Here is an 18,143-nt window from a genome sequence, read left to right on the forward strand (position 1 = left end):
AAAGATAAAGATACAGTCCAAGTGCAGCTTGCTTTTTGGTGCCTCTCAAGACATTTAAAATGTATTTGGGTAGAATTTAAACCTAATAATCTTCATACACATGTAAAGACTTCTGCAGTTTAAAATGCATAACTAAAAACTGATGGGAACCAACTTGAGAGACAATTTGATTACTTTTTCTAGACACTATAAACTTTGCTGATTCACTTCTGAATTCTTTTTTCTTTCCATATCTTTTTTTTTTTTTTGAAATATAGCCTGCGTAAACAACACACGTGTTTACGATCATGATTATCCATCATGATGGAAATCATACTAACAAAACAAACTTGTTTTTTATGGCCAAAATAGGAAGATAATCACACTCACTATTTAAAGTAATTTTTCAGTGTAATGAAAACAAGGGAACCTGCTTGCTGCTACAGATATCACACTGACATGTCTAATTTCCACTGCAACTCTTACATGTAAAACAGTCTGCAAAGAAGATTAAAAATCCATGAAATTACTTATTAGTGCACAGCTTTACTGTTGTTGCCATATCTTAATTCTTTTCTCTCATTCCTTTGCAGACAAAGATGTGAGTTTGTTCCGCTTTTGTGTAAACAATACGTTCAGCCTCACTGAAGTGATCCTTGAAGGATACAGCCCTCACGCTTCACATAAATCTCTTCCATTGCACGTGAAGCAGAACAACAGCTCTGAATAACTGCTCTGCCTCATCTGACTTGGTAGCATTTTGCTTTTTTTCTTCTGGCAAAGACAAGAGAAAGTGTCTCAAAAGGCTCGGATGCATTTGTCAATGGATACCCTGGGAATAGTGGACGATAGTTGCTTGGACAACTATGACATGGCAAAAGGTGCCGGGTCAAGCGGTGCAGGCAGGGTCCACAGTATTGATGTCATACTGGGATTCACTAAAGACCAGGACCCTTTACTCCATTCGGTGGGCGATGATGACAGTCAAAAAGCCAATGGAGAAAACCAACCGCACCCTGAGAAGCAGGTCCCCTCAGACACCTATGGGCACCTTCCAGAACTGGGTGACAACTCCCAACATTCTACCTACCATGGTGAGTCTTTTCAGACAAAAAAAACCCTCTAAAACATTTCTTCAGGATCATAATGAGTTCAGGGGATTTTGTCTTCAACACTACAACAAGTGGAAGTAGAGCTGTACTAAGTTTGTCAGAGGTTTGTGTGTCCGGTTTAAAACGCAATACGCCCACACAATTTTCCCAAAATATTGGGTCCTTACATAAAGACGTTCATGTCAACTTTAAGTAACCCCTCTCAGTTATTTGGGTGTCTGAATTGACGGTGATGTGAACTATGTACATATAGCTTGTACTTTAGCCCCCACTTTGCAAAATGAGCAACAATGGCAGCAGTTCTGGTGAGTGGAAAAGGGCGTCACAGTACTACATTTAAGTCCTGCATTTATATTTGTGTGTTTCATTCATGGAAAACCAGTCATTTCTGCAACTGTACTGTCATATTTGCAGTGCAACGACAAATATACAAGGGCCATAGTGTCCTAGATAATGTAGTCTTTGCTCATGAGTGTCCCAGCTCAGTATTTTCCACTTAAATGTAGCCTTACATATTCAAAGTTAGAGATAAATTACAATATCACATGGACTCTTTCTGCTTGTTTTAAAGTTTTACTTAATATAGATGTAATAAGAGTAGATATAATATTTAGCTGAGTAAAATAATTAAAACCAAGATGCAACATTTTGTGATGGCTGCACCATTACTGTATGTAAAACATAAGTATAATAAATGCCCTCTGCATCATTTTACACACATTTTCCTGCAGCAGGTCGCTCAGTTTTTCTTTTGACTTGACACATATAGCTACTAATAACAGTTACATTCCATTCAGGTGTTTTAGTGCCAGGGCTCTGGTATTGTGCATGCTAGCTTAATGGCACATCTAAATGGAGGAGAGCCAAGAAAGTAATTACTTCCATCTGTGCTCTTCTTGCTATGTGTTGATCAAATTTAAAATAATGTTCTGTAGATCAGAGCGAAGCTTGTCCACACAGCAGGTTTTTGTAAGTATGGACTGAGTTTGGTTGTATATAAGAGGTTAAGAAGCCAGCGAAATTACCCTGTTATCAGCCATTACGACCCACTGTAAGGGATGTTGTTTGGAACATAATTCAGTTTTCATTCACTTTTGTTTTAAAACCACTTGTATCCTAAAAATACTGTTAAATCCTGTAATAGACATGACCCTTCAGATTTTATTAATCTGTTCACCTGCTGTAAGTTATTTAATGCAATGTTGCTATATTCACTACTAAAAGGGTCTGTGTGTAACTTGTACTCAGCTGCAATCCTTGTTATTAATGGCAGAGATGGTCGTTCAGTAAAGTGCAGTCAGCATCCTGTTACTCACGCTCACACTCAGGCAGGCTCAAGTGAGCACCTAGGCACTGGCCAAAACAGTGACTTGACCACACTGTGTTGCTAGGAGGCTGGAAAAACTACAATCACATCAAGAATAATGCTATTGTCTGTGATGTTCTTAAATTTTATTTGGATCATTGGCTCCATGATAGCTGGCCATTTGCAAATCACTTGAGCAGCTGATGTTAAAGCAACCAATGGCATGTCCATGCAGTGTAGCTAAGTTATAGCTAGCTGGTTAACTTGAGCTTAGGTTAGCTTTGCTAGTTAACTTAGACACCCCTGCCTTGCATTGCTCCTGGCTAGCAGAAAGCGATCATTAGTTACACCTTTGCCTAACTTTGGTTAGTGGCTGTAGCAACTTAAATTCGTCCAGTGCAAATCCCGGAGCAGGGGTCACAGTGGGCTGGGTCTAACCTGTGTAACAGCAGCAACAGAAAGTTTGCAGGTCAGTGAGTCAGGGCAGTCCAAGATCAGACGGCAAGTGCCAGATATTGTACTGGCTGAATTAGAGTTGCCACACTCACTAAATGAAGGTCCATTTCCAAGCAGCCACAGCATGAATGGACTCTGTTATGGTAGGTGCTGGTTGTTTGTTGACAGTAGCAGACTCCATTTATTAGCTAACGTTAGCTAGTGCTGCACAAAGAGTTGGTGCTGTGGGGGAGCTGAAAACAGGACAGGAACTGGGGAGCACATCACATCCTTTGGATTTTCCCGAAAAATCTATCCCAAGTCCATCCCCTTTATATAGAAATCAGTACACCCCACAGCAATAATTATAAGCAACCGAGAAAGATGTTTTTTAAATCTGTTCACCGGCTACATAAAGCAATCAAAACATGTAACAGGTTACATATAGAAACTTAACACACCTTGCAAGCATCTAAAAAAATAGAATGGTTAGAGTGCTATAGAATTATGGACGTGCATATCCATGAGAAATTGCAACTCATAGTTTCTAAGTGGCCATGTGTGAGTGTGACCTGCTGTTACGTAGTCAACATTAAAGATTTGTGTACAATTAAAAACTACAGATTTTTAATAACAGGCATAATAACTCTGTACAGTTTATAGAGGATGTCATAAAGCATGGCTGTCTGAATATAGCTTGCTATGCAGGTGCTGTTTATACTTAACAGCTGAAAATATTAATGGTATATTGACAAAGCTACAACCTGCATGAACAGTACAGTAGCCACAAAAGCCAATGGGTGAGCTATAAAAGCAAGTCTGACCAATGGAGGAGCATAAACGAATGGACAGTGTTTCTGTGTATTTGGATACTTATTTTGATACTCTTTTCTGCCGTGAAAGGTTTTAACTATTGGGTTCCATTGTAAACAACCCCACCTGACCACAGCCTCCATTCTCCACAGAGACACCTACTGAAGACATAATGCCACTGTTTAAGTGCTTCATACACCAAAGCAAGATCCTCTGTAAGACTATTTAACTTAAAATCTATCTGCAAGATTTGCACTTCAATAATAAGCAAATTTATTTCTGCCACATTTGTGATGATTAAAATGATCATTTGCACCATTGATATGGCAGATAGCAGATTACACATTCTGTGGGGGTGCTTTATGTCAAATACAACTGTATGCCAAAGCCACAGAGTGACTCCTTTGGCTAAAGAGTGGTTCCAGATCACCTTGAAATTTTCACCGTGCTAAAGTACCCTTTCAAGGAATCGTGCTTGAAAGATTTCACAAACTACCTTGAACACAAAGCTGCCTGGCATCAACCAATCAACCAATGATCTGTTGACCATATTGCCTTAAACGATTTGGTATGATTAACAAGCTTTGGTGAATCACACACATGGCTCACTTGCTTTACATCCATTTCTCGGAAGACGCAATCTGGACAGTGACTGTTTACTCGGCTTGTGCAGAAGCCAACTAAAGTCCCTTGTTAGATTAGAGGAGGCGGGGACTTGCAGGTTTAACTGGTAGCATCTGTTACTATGGGATTAGTGCAAGGGAAGAATTCAGTGAAAGACGTGATGTCATTTGGACTTGCCAAACCCCTGGTGTTTGCAAGCCCTCAACTGTATAAAGGGCATCAGTCATTAAGCTGTTTTATCACGCAGAGATGAGATAAGATTTCACTTTTTGATCAGGCTGTCTGTTAAATGTTACATTAATTTTAACACTTACACATACGTAGAGATGTTTTCTTCTGGTGACACATTTTTGCCTTTAAACTAGACAAAAGTCAAGTCGTGAAAATGTTTGCATTATTTAGTATGAATGAATACAGTACCAAACAAGCTGTCTTTGTAAAACCAAAAGAAGATGTAAACTCAAAGATTCACTGATATGGCATGTTATTACTTTTGATTTATAGGAATGGTGGTGCACAAAACTGATATACTGACATTAAATGATAGACTCCTTGGCTGAGAGGTTTGCTTTTGTGATGTTGAATGTACAGTAGCCCAACCTCTCCAAGATCTTTAATTGCTTGTTTACCTTTACCTTGCCCTGTCCTTATGTCCTTGGCTTTACTCAACCAAATACGATTGGTAAAAATGTTCTGTTACCAAACTTTAAGGACAGCTTACTGGCTTAATACCAGTTGCAACCAGTTTGTTTACAATGTTGCGTTAATTCGAATTATACATGCATATATTTTCTTGCATCTTACACATCTTACTATACGTATCCTGTCCTACGTTTCAGAATCGGACCTTTTCTCCAGTGACAAGTGTGATGAAGAAATGAACAACCTGCAGAAGGAAGTGGACGTCGCTGAGGGGTCTCCAGAGGCCAATACAGAGGAAGAGCACACTAAAAAGAAACACAGAAGAAACCGTACCACCTTCACCACCTATCAGCTCCATGAGCTGGAGCGAGCCTTCGAAAAGTCCCACTACCCAGACGTCTATAGCCGGGAAGAGTTGGCAATGAAGGTCAACTTGCCTGAGGTTCGAGTTCAGGTAAGGACTGTGTGATATCCCAATGTTGGTACACAACCAGTACTATACTGAGTAGAGGGATTCAGCTTTACTTTATCACTAATTAAGCCTAAAATGCTGAATCATTTATAGATCAATATACTAAAATTCATTCATTTTATTTATTTAAATTTCCCTATACTTTATTTTGCACCCTGCAGCAATACAATAACTCTATTTTTGGGAGAGCTAAAGTTAAACCTAGAACGCTTCTCATAAAAACAGCTTCCAACATCTGCACCACCTAGTGGTAGTAGCAGGCGGTACACAGCACAATCTGTGCAAAATGTAGACTTTTCTTATGCATGATTTTGTCGTTGTGTCTCAGTGCCTCACTGCACCATCTCAGGGCTCAACAATAATGACTGCCAAATTGCCCAGGGCAAGTAAATCTAGCAACTCACTTGCCTAGTTGGGCACCCAGATTGGGCCTGATCTGTCAAGTGGTGAAAAAAGTGCGTAGCTCATGATTAAAGAGGCTAATGAGTGAGGCATATCGCTTCCTTCTCATCAATGCTTAAAGTTGTTCAAGTGCAGTACCAACTTGGCACTAGTGAGAAATGGCAGCTGGTAAAAGTTTATATGCTGAAGCATAAGTGAGCATTTCAAGTGTTGTGGAAACAGGAGTTTACTTAAATAAAGATTAAATATGGCTTTGCTAACCACGAATAAATTAAACGACTTGTAAAGGGACGAGTACAACTTCAGGCAAGTAGACTTCTGATCTATGGGCAAGCGAAGGAAAAACATCTCATCTTATTTCGTTTCTCTTTGTCCAGGTGTGGTTCCAGAACCGGAGGGCCAAGTGGAGACGACAAGAAAAGATGGACACCAGCACCATGAAGCTTCACGATTCCCCCATGCTATCCTTCAACCGTCCACCGATGCCTCCTAGCGTGGGGCCGGTGGCCAACCCGATGCCCCTAGATCCCTGGCTGACCTCGCCTATCTCCAGTGCCACGCCCATGCATACCATCCCAGGGTTTATGGGTTCACCGCAGGGCCTGCAGCCCGCCTACCCAAGCCACAGCTTCCTCAACACCCCACCTGGCATGGTCCAAGGTATGCAGCCAATGGGCCCTCCTCCCTACCAGTGCCCACCCAGCTTCAACGACAAATACCCGATGGAGGACGACAGGAGTTCCAGCATCGCAGCACTCAGGATGAAGGCCAAAGAGCACATTCAGTCTATGGATAAAACCTGGCAGCACATGTGACCTAATGAGGCACTGAGGGATGATATCTGAGCTGCTCCCGTGAATGTTTACAAACTGCTTTTCCACTGTTTGTTTCACGTACCCATGACGAGGACACATGACACCAAAGGAGTCAGACTTTTTTTCACTGACACGAATAAGCAACTCTGTAAATGAACTTCTTGTGAATTTTTTTTTTTAAAAATTCACTTTAAAATGTTTTTAGTCCCAAGGACCGGGGGGCATTAGGTTTAGCTCAAAAGGTTTCTCAAAAGGAGAAAATCCTTAACGTGAATGTTTTGTGTCAACATTCATTTTGTATATTTCTGAGAAATTTCAGACAGTACTGACAAATGCAATATAGTACTGTATATGAGAGGCTAAGTAGAGCCTGTGGTCATTTGTAGTAACATTTGCGGTCTTATCTGAGGGAGTGTCCTGTTTTTGTGGAAATGTATTTTATAAAAAAAATTATATTGACCCTAACTCTGTCTACGTGTTCCTGCTACCCTGAAGTGATGATATTTTCATGAGGTTTAATGAACACTGTGCTGTGCTTTGGGCATTTTGCTATAGAGCCTCAGAACTAGACAATTTTAGTATATATTTGCTTTGTTCAAAGAGGTTTTTCTCACTGTCTGTCTGTTTGGTTGGGTTTTCTCTTTGTATTTTCTATGTGTTAACTTTTCTGAACAGTGTAGATGCTGTCCAGCATTTTCTGGTTTGTTTTCAGGTTCTGTAAGTGGGCACAAATGTCTATTTTAAAACAACTTTTCCCTCTTAAATCTCGATTAGGTTATAAAGTGATATGTGTGTGTTTTATTTAAACCATTAAACTGGCCTTTTGGAGGGCACTGAGCCCCGATGGGGGGAGGTTATCGGAAGTCACAGAGCGTAATCTAGCTCGGAGGCTAATTTAAACAGACAAGCATACCTCTTAACACCTAATTACTGCTTTTAAAGCGATTAACCCCGGATTCTCAGCCATAGACAGAATGCCCTCAGATGCCCTGGAAAAATCCTTTTCAAGACCTGATTATCTTTGGCCCTCCCTCAAACTTTACCATTTATATTAGTTCTAATTTACAGATACAGCACAATGTAATCAACGCTGTTTTTTGTTATGCCCTCTTAATCTTCATCTTATAGGTGAAAGATGCTCCTCATTGCATTGTTGACAAAATAGTCACTAAGGACAGGTGGATTAAGAGTGAGAAAGTTAATGGGTGCTGGCAGCCTCTCTTACCCATGGATTTTGCACAGTTTGATTTAACTGTTGGATCAAAACCAGAAGGAAATTATTGTACGCTGAGGTTTGTCAGACACGTAAGGTCATGATAGTTTTCTCTTGTGTTTAAGTGTTTATGCAGAGGGGTGCTGGGCTGGCCAAGTACATTTTCCTACTACTTTCTCTTGAAAGACAACAAAAAACTGATTTAATGGAATCAAGGGAAGAAGAGCTTGCAATTAATTTCACCCATGCGTTCCACTATCTTGCAAAAATAATGTGTCATTAAGTTAGTGTTATCATTGCCTACCTGGAGATGATACTGAGTACTGTGGCAGTGCTTTGAGACTGTTGTGGACACCATGATAAAGTCAAAGGAAGAGTTATCATTTACATCACATAAAAACATTATCTTATCATGGCCTTTAGAAATGGCAGCATCCACACTGTCAGTTTTATAGGTGTTGTTGTTAATATTTGTATAATCCCTGTTGACAACAGTGGACTAAAAAGCCAAAGAAATAAAAAAGAACATTTCCTATTACTAGAAAACACATTTATAAAGGTGTGAGGATGTTTATCATTTTTATGTTTTTCATTCTAACTCATTTCTAGTCCTTTCAAGTTTTTAGAATGTGACTTTCATTTTCCATGTGCAAAACACAAAATAAAGTTACAGTAGCACCACTGTGGCAGCACTTTGATAGTGGATCTTGTTTTTCTTTCTGCACATGCATTAGTGAGCCACCAACATGACTTAGTGCTGTTAATGAGCACGGGTGTACAATAGGCCATGTAAACTGTGACAGAGCGAGCTGGCCTGATGGAGGCCTGTTGTGTTCATCCAGGCCCGTGGAGCTTTGCCAGACCGTTAGGCAGATGAAGCTCCACTCCATCAGGCCCAACCAGGGGTGTCAGGAGGCCCCGCCTGCTAGGCTGCAGAGGCCACAAGGGCTCCAGTTCTAATTGCCCTCCAGTAGCCTGTGTGGTTTAGCCGCTCCAATTTATTTTTGGATGGGGGGTTTGTGTAGAGCTCTGTTTTGCATCTGAGGACTTTGTGGCGATGTATTAGTAGGCGGACAACCTTAACTCCATACCCACCTTTTTTTTTGTGACATGTTGACGTCAGCAAGACGCTTCTGTCAGATGCTTCACAGCTTCGGTCCATGGGAAAGTAGATTTGGAGGCTGTGGTAGAAATTTGTTAGATGCTGATACAGTGGCTTTATGAGAGGCGTTCAAGGGTCAGTATATTACAAAAAAAAACAAACAATAGTCTGACAATAGTCTACAAGAGGTGGGACATTAAAAGGAAAATGTTGAGAAGACAGTACTGTTTTTAAGTCTTAGTGAGGCAGATGTCTCAGTTTAAAGTTGGGTTAAAACCTGTCATCTTTTAGAATGCACCATTTAAAATATGACAAAGAATTATTGCCCTGGCTTTTACCATGTTTAATGGACTGCCACTGTTCAGAGGATGTAGGTAAACTTGCGTCCGGTCCATACATATCAACTGTTGTAGACTTGCCAGTGAAATTAATACTATTGTTTAAGCCTTGGACATTTCGTCAGAGACTAGGGCAGAACACTCGTGGCCTAGTTAACTTATGAGAACAAAACAATATGAAAAATTATACCAAGGATTGTCAAATGAAGTAGCACCTCTGCATCATGAAAGTAATTGCCCAGGATAAGACATAATGCACCTCATAAAGTTATTTCTCTCACTGCCCAGCCATTCATTTACACGCTTCAGTTTTGCTGATAGGGCAATTCCTAAATATTCATACCATTATAAGCCCCAGCAGTTTGGCATAATAAATCAGTGGAATAAATGAAGATAAAATGAGTTACACAAAGCTGTATTTAGTGATAACCCCCTCTTAACACACCTTTGTCCGAAAGACTTAATATAGCAACACCCAGAATTTGCAAGAGACGCACTCAGAAGTAGTGATTCATTTCGCACATTATTATGTTATTTTGCTTGGCCAAGCGTGACCTTCGCTGGGGCGCAGGCTCTAGTTAACAGGCTGACTAGCGGGACGTGGTCCACGGTGGAAATAATAAGGGAAAGGAGCGGAATTAATTGGGTTTGATTAAGAACACTTTTCAAAGGGACACCATTTTCCCCCGTTGACTTAATTGGGGATCACTTAGACGGTGGGGGGATTTTGATGGCTGGCGCCAGTTGCTCGTCTTCGCCCCCAGTGTTCTCTTTTGGGGAAAAGGACATGTCACTCAAGAAGCACTCCCTCCCTCGCTTTACGCACATGAGCATGGCATGCACCAGCACACATGTTAATGGGTTAGTTTTGCATTCATTGCATTGACCAAAACAAACCCCCTGTTACTCATCTTTGTGTCTAAGTGACTAATGGAGAAAACAATTATTTAAACTGGTCCAGTATTGAGTGTAGTGTGTGGAACCAAGTCTCAGCCAAGGAGAAGTCTTGTTCTGAAATCTTACTGACTTTCCACATAGTTGAAATCGGTTAAAACGTTCAGGCATGACATTGAGAACTTCTCTCTCCACCTTTCACTAATGTTCCCACTGTTGTCTTTCCTTCAACAAGTCACCTCTAACAACATCTCAGAATGACACTTCCTACTGAGTGAGACTAAGTCACAGTAACGATCAGTGAAAGATAAGGAAAAATGTTCAATTTCTCTGTGGGGTACTTTCTGTAATGTTGTCAGACACTTATGATGACAATCTGAGCCTGTCAGTGGCAAAAACAAGCCATTTTAATGGACATAAATCAACAATGTACACTTGCCTTTCGTCGCTGCGGCTCTCTGAATACTGGACAAATTTCAAAACTTGTTGTCTCAGTCACTTAGACACAAAATATAGGAAAACAGGGTCCAAGCTAAAAAAACACCAACGTTTTTTATTAACTGATCAGTAAATGCCTACAGTAACTAACCCTAACACTGCCATATTAGAGAGCGCTGAATGTAACTAATGGAAAAAAAGATTGGCAACACACAGATTTGTTTTAACAGGCAATTAACAAGCTTGAGTGCTGTCTTCGTTGCCATCTTATATTTGCAATAAGGGGTTTTCATAAACTGCAGACTGTAGTTCAGACCTCACATTGCTGTCATGTTATTGTTTTTCAGAGCTCTGCAAAAAGGTTGAGATTTTGAGCAGTTTCAACATCAAACTCTTTTGTGATTATTTCTTTATGCAAGTAGAGTATAGGGCACTATTTCTGTCTTCTGCTCTTTTACAATTTTGGGGGGGACAGGACAGACTTCAGTGTGAAAGGGGGAGACAGAGGGGATGACATGCAGCGAAGGGATGCAAGCTGGAGCCGAACCCACGGCTGCTGCGGCAAGAACAATGCCCTTGTACACAGGACACCCACTAAAACTTGCATATGATCATACTCTAAATCTATTCCATATCACACTCGCAGTAAAACATATTGATTTATTGACTGATTGGGAACCATGTCTAATAACAGCAAAACTCATTTATCCAGTGGCATGCTCAGCACTTCCCATACACATACATGTTAACTAAAAAAAAAGCTTTCTATTTAAAGTTAAACTGAAAGTGAAACTCTATGATAAATCTATGCTCTTTTCAAAGCTGTACTTCAATACTAAAATTTTCATATAAATCCCTTTGAGTCTCCTTGTTGCTTAAATGCACTACACATAAAAACTTGCCTTGCCCTCAAAATCAGACATTTTGATACAAGAAACTTCTTAGTGTCTTGAAAAAAAAAACAGTATAAGCAGTATGATTAAATAAACAAGCTCATATCTGAAGCTTCCCAGACTTTCTCAAAAATCATATTTCCATCCTCAGACGGAGAATGAGGTCCATTTTTGAAGCTTAATGGTCCAATCACCTCTCCTTGCAAAGCTGTCTTACCAGTTAGGGAAATGGACAATACAGGACTTGTATCTAAGACAGTTTTCACTTTTATAGATTACGAGAAATTTGGTATTCTGATGACATGCAAAGCTTGCCTTTAGCTGCATGACCTCATTTGCAAGTCTATTTTCTGTGACTGACACATCAGCCATTTCTGCCGGCTCTGTGGAACGATGCACTGTCTCTCAGTCTTAAGAACATCTAATTTCTGGGTACGTCGCCCATCCAGAACAGCCCAGAACTCATATGCAGGTTGTACAGCAAAAGGGTTAGTTCTTATACCTATATATTATACAGTTTATCTCCATGATGTCAGTCCACACACATATGTGGCCATGACAGTTGACGATACTGGTCTAAAGCTACATATTCCAAAACATGGATGCTTCACACTCATCTTCCCCCTGGCAGCACAGAAACTCTATACAATCATCACAGTTTCAAGATGGGCACCCAGGATTAGTGTCACCAGTGTTACCAATTCAGTATCCAACCAAATGTTCCTGATTTATGATGTTAAATAATAGACAGACCGAATGAACGGTCAGACAGAAAGGTTTTTTTTGCTTAATATTATGATGTCACAGTGAAGTTGACCTTTGACCTTTTGGAAATAAAATGTCTAAATTACACATTTGTGCAAAATGTTGTCAAAATTAGAGTATGAATATCTGAGTTATGTTTTGAGAGGTCACAGTGACCTTTGACCTCCAAATTCTAATCAGTACATCCTGAGTACAAGTGGAGGTTTGTGCCAAATTTGATGAAATTCCCTCAAGACGTTCTTGAAATATCATGAATTTTCAGATGACAAAAGTTTAGGTTTATATCTTAAAACTACATAAGAGTGCATATACTAATGCACTTACCTGGCATGTTGAAAACACCCTTTTTGTGGAGGTCCATGACAACCACAGCTGGATGATGGCCACATTTAACACAAAAAAAATGTATTCATGCTCATTTGGGCCTTAAATAAAGTGTGCATGAAGTATCCTGGGCTTTGTTTGATTATCATCAGCTGACTGACGTTAGTGCAGTGGTGACTTCCGTGACTTCCTCTGCTGGCCATTTTATTTTCTACATTTGAGTTTTGGCACCCTCTACAGGACTGTTGATATCATGACAAGTCTGACTGATCTAAATAAGCACTGATCCTGGATCAGGCTGTGGAGCGGACATATGTTTCGTGGTCTACTGTCATTGGTCCAGCCACACCGTGTCGTTGACCAATGACAGGCAGACATCTGTTCGCTGGAGCGACTCTAAAATATTCCCATCTCTTCCTTCTCCTCAAGGTATTCAGCACTCAGCAAGGACGCTGTCAGCAGTGGAAAGTTGAGCCGAAATGGGGAAAATGCAGGTCCTGGGTGTAGTTGCGGTAATATTAGCAGTTTACTGCGCACATGCAAAGGTTTACTTTCGGGAGGAGTTTCTGGACGGTGGTAAGTTTGGCACAGAAATGTATAACACTAGCTGTGCAGCAGGATAATTCATTACATGTTAGCTTGACTGCTAACCGTATTTTTGTCACTATTACCATCGTGAATTTGTCTTGAAAGACTGTTATCTCTATTATTTTGTTTGTTTAATCGTTCATTCGGTGTAAAATACGTCCACTTTCGGTTTCATAACTTTAGTGGGTTGGTAGCTGGCTAACTCGAGCAAGGCCCCAAAGCTAGCTAACGTTAAACCAGTACTACTAATATATAAGTTGCTAGCTGTGGCTACATTTCAGTGTAAATGTGTGGCTAGTTGAACGAATTTGAATGGACAGTTGGGTAATGTGAATTTAGGGAAGTAGCTTGTTGTTTTTGAAGGTGTCCCAATTGTGTTAAAACTTCGACAACTGACTGGTCTTTTTCTTTACAGATGAATGGAGAAGTCGCTGGGTGAACTCCAAACACAAGTCTGACTATGGGGAGTGGAAGCTGACGGCTGGCAACTTTTATGGAGATGCTGAGAAAGACAAAGGTAATGTTTTATATTATAATCCACTGGTTTTCAAACTAGGGGTCACCAAAGCTTTCACAGGTGATCTCGTGGCATATATATATTAGCATATATGTTTTAGCATTTGATTTATTTCAATGAAGAAAATGAAATGAAATTGTTAAGTTTCAGGTTTAGATTATTATTCAAGAAAAAAACATTCACAGGATAAGTACACAGTCAAGACCTGAGCATAAAAACTTCACTCTCTGTTCAACAGCCTTGTTCTACATTAGAAAAGTACATAGTTAAGACACCCAAAGAGATCATTGAACTATGGTTAAGAGTCAGGCAGAAGAAAACACTGAATTTGTCAAAAAAAAAGAGGCCTATTAAAAATTTATCACACAGACTGAATACAAAGTTCCTAAAATATCAGGAAAATGTGTCTTTGATGCAGTAATCACAGGAAATAATCTGCTTAAAATTCATCCAAATTTCTCTTTTTATGCAAACTTCCTGCATTTAGTGCGTTCACTATGTGGTTTGTTCTGTACTGCTATTGTTATGCATTGAATATAATATTAAATAGTTATAAAATATGGCGCTTAGTCCAGGGTTTTCAGTTTACTCTGTGACAGAAAAGGGGAATTTAAGGTTATATGTTGTGAACCACTATTCTTATCCACAAGGATCACGTGCTTTGACTTAAAATAACTTATCATTAGTGTTGATCATGCTGTTTTCAGTATAGCTAAAATGACACCAAGGTGTCTGTCATTAAAAGTGTGTTCCTGATTAAAAAAAATAAATTAAAAAATAGAATATAAAAAATATTTGAAAATAAAATTTAAATGTTGAATTAATGTTTGAATGGACTTAATTAATTTGATTCTACATCTTTGATATTCACTAAGGTAATCAGCTAACACAAACAATACAGCCTCAGCATTGTCTCAGACAGCTCATGTGCAGCTCTTCTGATATAAACAGTTCTTTAATCCAGTCTATGTTTAATTGCCTTGGAGTCTGTTTTTGTAGAACAGCTCCCTCAGTGATAGCGAAAGAGAAACTAATTTGTTTGTCATGCAAAACAAACTTGCCTTCTCTTTCAGGTCTGCAAACCAGCCAGGATGCTCGTTTCTACGCTACCTCTGCCCGCTTTGAGCCTTTCAGCAATGAGGGCAAGCCTGTGGTCATTCAGTTTACAGTTAAGCATGAGCAAAAGATCGACTGTGGAGGTGGCTATGTGAAGGTATTCCCCGCTGACTTGGAGCAGACTGACATGCATGGCGACTCCTCGTACTACATCATGTTTGGTAAGTGATAATGCTCAGGGTAATTAACAAGTACTGAGTGGTTAAAATAAGGGTTTGTGCCATCTACTAATTACATTTATTTCACCCAGGCCCTGATATCTGTGGCTACAGCACCAAGAAAGTCCACGTCATCTTCAATTACAAGGGCAAGAATCATCTCATCAAGAAAGAGATCAAGTGCAAGGTAATTCTGGCCTTTTAAATTTAGAAAAAAGTTTGTCATATAACATACAAACATGCACCACCTCTGCACCTGTGGCTTAATTTAAACACCTCTGTTTCCTCTAGGATGATGAGCTGACCCACCTGTACACACTGATCCTGAATCCAGATCAGACTTATGAGGTGAAGATTGATAACGAGAAGGTAGAATCTGGCAGTCTGGAGGAGGACTGGGACTTTCTGCCTCCTAAGAAAATTAAGGACCCTGAGGCCAAGAAGCCAGAGGACTGGGATGATCGTGCCAAGATTGACGATGCCGATGACACCAAGCCTGAGGTGAATAAGCTTATAATTAAGTAATAAAGGTAGTCGACCTCATGTAGGGTAAAGTTGACCTTTGCTCTGTTGTGTGTTTACACTGACTGAAAGTGCTGTCACGTCTACGGGAAATTCCGACTGGAGGAGGAGTGTTTATCCATTTATGACTCCAAGATTTCCACATCAGTCCTGCGCTTCAAAGAGTTGAATTTACATTCAAAATTCTGTTACTTCAACTTCTATCTTGTTTTTTTTGTTGTTCTTTAGGACTGGGACAAAGCTGAAAACATTCCAGATCCTGATGCCAAAAAGCCTGATGACTGGGATGAGGATATGGATGGAGAGTGGGAGCCACCCATGATCCCGAACCCAGAGTACAAGGTAGGCTAAAGTTGGGCAGTCATGGCCGGAGTGTATTCTTTGTGTGATCTGCTCTGCCTGAGAGATGTTAAACATTTATTCTGCAGTCTGATAAATACCTTCTGCATTGCAGGGAGAATGGAAACCCAAACAAATCGACAACCCCAACTACAAAGGACCCTGGGTGCATCCTGAGATTGACAATCCTGAGTACAGCCCTGATTCAAACATCTACAAGTTCGACAATATCGCTGTTTTAGGTCTTGACCTTTGGCAGGTGAGAGAAAGAGACCTTTGAATAGTAATGTCATTGCCGTAGTGATGCTCACTCAAACTTCAGTGAAACATTTGTTACTTTTGTTCCTCAGGTGAAATCTGGTACTATCTTTGACAACTTCCTGATCACTGATGACGTGAAGGAAGCAGAAGACATTGGAAACGAGACATGGGGTGTGACAAAGGTATGCTGCTGCTGACATTCTTTTAAAGTCCCTTATTGTCATTCATACAATGCATGAAACCACTGGCAGGAAGGTACTGAATAGATTAAGCAACATGGTTTGTGAAACTTTTCTTAACCACAGGAACCAGAGAGAAAAATGAAACAGGAGCAAGATGACCTGAAGCGAAAAGAAGAGGAGGAGAAGACCAAAGAACAAGACACCGAAGCTGACGAGGAGGGTGATGAAGACGAGGATGAGGAAGATGATGACGACGTTGGCGATGAGGAAGATACAAAGGACGACATAGAGGTGGTACATTCAGAAATGGATGAAGAAGCAAAGCCTAAAGATGAGCTTTGAGGGGGTGTGGCCAGAGATTTTGTCTGTCCCTCCTTTAGAAACTCTGTCCTGTATTTCCCAGGGGTATTGTGGCTGCTGTGCATCCTTTCCCTGAGATTCGGACACAACCTAATTTGGGTGGGGTGGGCAAATGTAGTGAATGTGGGCAAGTGGATGTTATTGGACTTAGTTTCTCTTTAATTTTGGTCATTATATTACCCTGTTGCCCCTGAACTGCTGGATTGATTCTAAGGTTTGTCACCTGCAAAGTCCATTCCTCATTTTGTAATAACAGAGAATAAGGAGGCACTGACACCCACTGTTTTTTTGATTTTCTTGATCTCTACATCTATTTGATATGCAGATTCCCTTGCACAGGTCGCACAATCAACCAGAAACTGATTAAAAATAACACATTGAGATTTACAGAGAATAAGAGTTAGCCATTCAGAATTTAACTTCCTTGTCCCTGGAGGAAAAAAACATCTCTTGCAACAAAAAATGCACATAACTGAACATATAATGCATAAACTGTAAGACTTACTGCGAAAAGCTAATCACAAAATACAGACAGAAATCAAGATTGTATCATAACTTATTGTGACTGACTGTGGCACTGACTTTTTTTATTTTCCCTCCCACACACTTTAAGGCATAACTGAATGAAGTGTTTAGACATAAAATAATTTTCATCAAAGCGCAACAGTGAAATAGTTTTCTACTTTGAAATGACTTGAATGTCGTCATGGTTATGTAATGGGACCTGCATTTTTTCTTGAAAGTCTGGAGAAACAGATGGTGAGCCCCTGCTGTGACTCATGACATCACTGAGGGTCACATACTTATTTTTATTGGACAGAATGTTATTGATACCAAAGTTTTTATTAAAAGATTATAACCTTATTGCTTGGTCATACTTTGTACTGCATTCACACATTTCAAAGGTATGTTATACAGACTTGAAAACAGAATTTTGAGCCAGCCATATTACAGATTTTACATCTAGATTTCTTTCTTGGGTGGAAAAATGTATAATGGTAAAAGTGTCAGTTCATCCTCTGTGCTGGGTGGGGAAAAAAGTTGAAATTTGATTATGGATTATAAATGAAGTTCTATTTCCTCTAACTGTTGAAACTAATAAATAAACTTTAATAATTAGGACCTAAAATTTCATAATGGTGACATAAGTGGAGAGATTTTCCAGAGAGGCCCTTACTGACCCACAGGTTTGTCCCAGTGGCTTTGAACAGTTTGTGTCGTGTTGCGTTCAAGCACAGCAAATCACACATGTCATGTACATAATATTTTGACCCAGAGTCTTAGATAACAACCTGTACTCCTGCCGCTGGACTAATACCAGTCTTATTTGTGGTACTTTTATTGAATATGTTGAATTATGCACCATAAAAGCAAAAATATCAGAAAAAAAAAGATTATAACACATGGACTTTTGACATGACACCATTTGGTAAAAATGCAGTTTATATTATGATATTAGGGTGTTTATTCCTACACAAATCTGCATTAACTGCAGACACCACACACACTGAATGAAAGAGCCTTTGGGTACCT

At 39.9% G+C, this 18,143-nt stretch overlaps 2 protein-coding genes across 2 annotated transcripts; both read left to right on the plus strand.

Moving 5' to 3' along the window:
* The first annotated feature begins 623 nt into the window (after window positions 1-623).
* LOC125901848 (retinal homeobox protein Rx2-like) lies at window positions 624-6,600 on the plus strand. The gene is made up of 3 exons (XM_049597801.1): window positions 624-1,073; window positions 5,109-5,365; window positions 6,163-6,600. Exons 1-3 carry the CDS (start codon window positions 791-793, stop codon window positions 6,598-6,600), a joined length of 978 nt encoding a protein of 325 aa, XP_049453758.1. The 5' UTR covers window positions 624-790.
* Window positions 6,601-12,965: 6,365 nt separating this feature from the next.
* LOC125901847 (calreticulin-like) lies at window positions 12,966-17,474 on the plus strand. Its single transcript, XM_049597800.1, has 9 exons — window positions 12,966-13,143; window positions 13,571-13,672; window positions 14,746-14,949; window positions 15,039-15,133; window positions 15,238-15,447; window positions 15,697-15,810; window positions 15,923-16,066; window positions 16,158-16,250; window positions 16,374-17,474. Exons 1-9 carry the CDS (start codon window positions 13,047-13,049, stop codon window positions 16,590-16,592), a joined length of 1,278 nt encoding a protein of 425 aa, XP_049453757.1. The 5' UTR covers window positions 12,966-13,046; the 3' UTR covers window positions 16,593-17,474.
* Window positions 17,475-18,143: the final 669 nt, after the last annotated feature.

The sequence above is a fragment of the Epinephelus fuscoguttatus genome, linkage group LG15 (genome assembly GCF_011397635.1).
Source record: "Epinephelus fuscoguttatus linkage group LG15, E.fuscoguttatus.final_Chr_v1".
NCBI classification, from domain to species: domain Eukaryota; kingdom Metazoa; phylum Chordata; class Actinopteri; order Perciformes; family Serranidae; genus Epinephelus; species Epinephelus fuscoguttatus.

What these genes read in the sequence shown, in the direction of transcription:
- LOC125901848 (XM_049597801.1), top strand. Translation starts at nt 791, where the DNA reads ATGCATTTGTCAATGGATACCCTGGGAATAGTGGACGATAGTTGCTTG. An exon ending in CCAACATTCTACCTACCATG is followed by an intron (nt 1,074 to 5,108) that starts GTGAGTCTTTTC and finishes CCTACGTTTCAG; the next exon opens with AATCGGACCTTTTCTCCAGT. An exon ending in TGCCTGAGGTTCGAGTTCAG is followed by an intron (nt 5,366 to 6,162) that starts GTAAGGACTGTG and finishes CTCTTTGTCCAG; the next exon opens with GTGTGGTTCCAGAACCGGAG.
- LOC125901847 (XM_049597800.1), top strand. Translation starts at nt 13,047, where the DNA reads ATGGGGAAAATGCAGGTCCTGGGTGTAGTTGCGGTAATATTAGCAGTT. An exon ending in GGAGGAGTTTCTGGACGGTG is followed by an intron (nt 13,144 to 13,570) that starts GTAAGTTTGGCA and finishes TTTTCTTTACAG; the next exon opens with ATGAATGGAGAAGTCGCTGG. An exon ending in AGAAAGAGATCAAGTGCAAG is followed by an intron (nt 15,134 to 15,237) that starts GTAATTCTGGCC and finishes TGTTTCCTCTAG; the next exon opens with GATGATGAGCTGACCCACCT.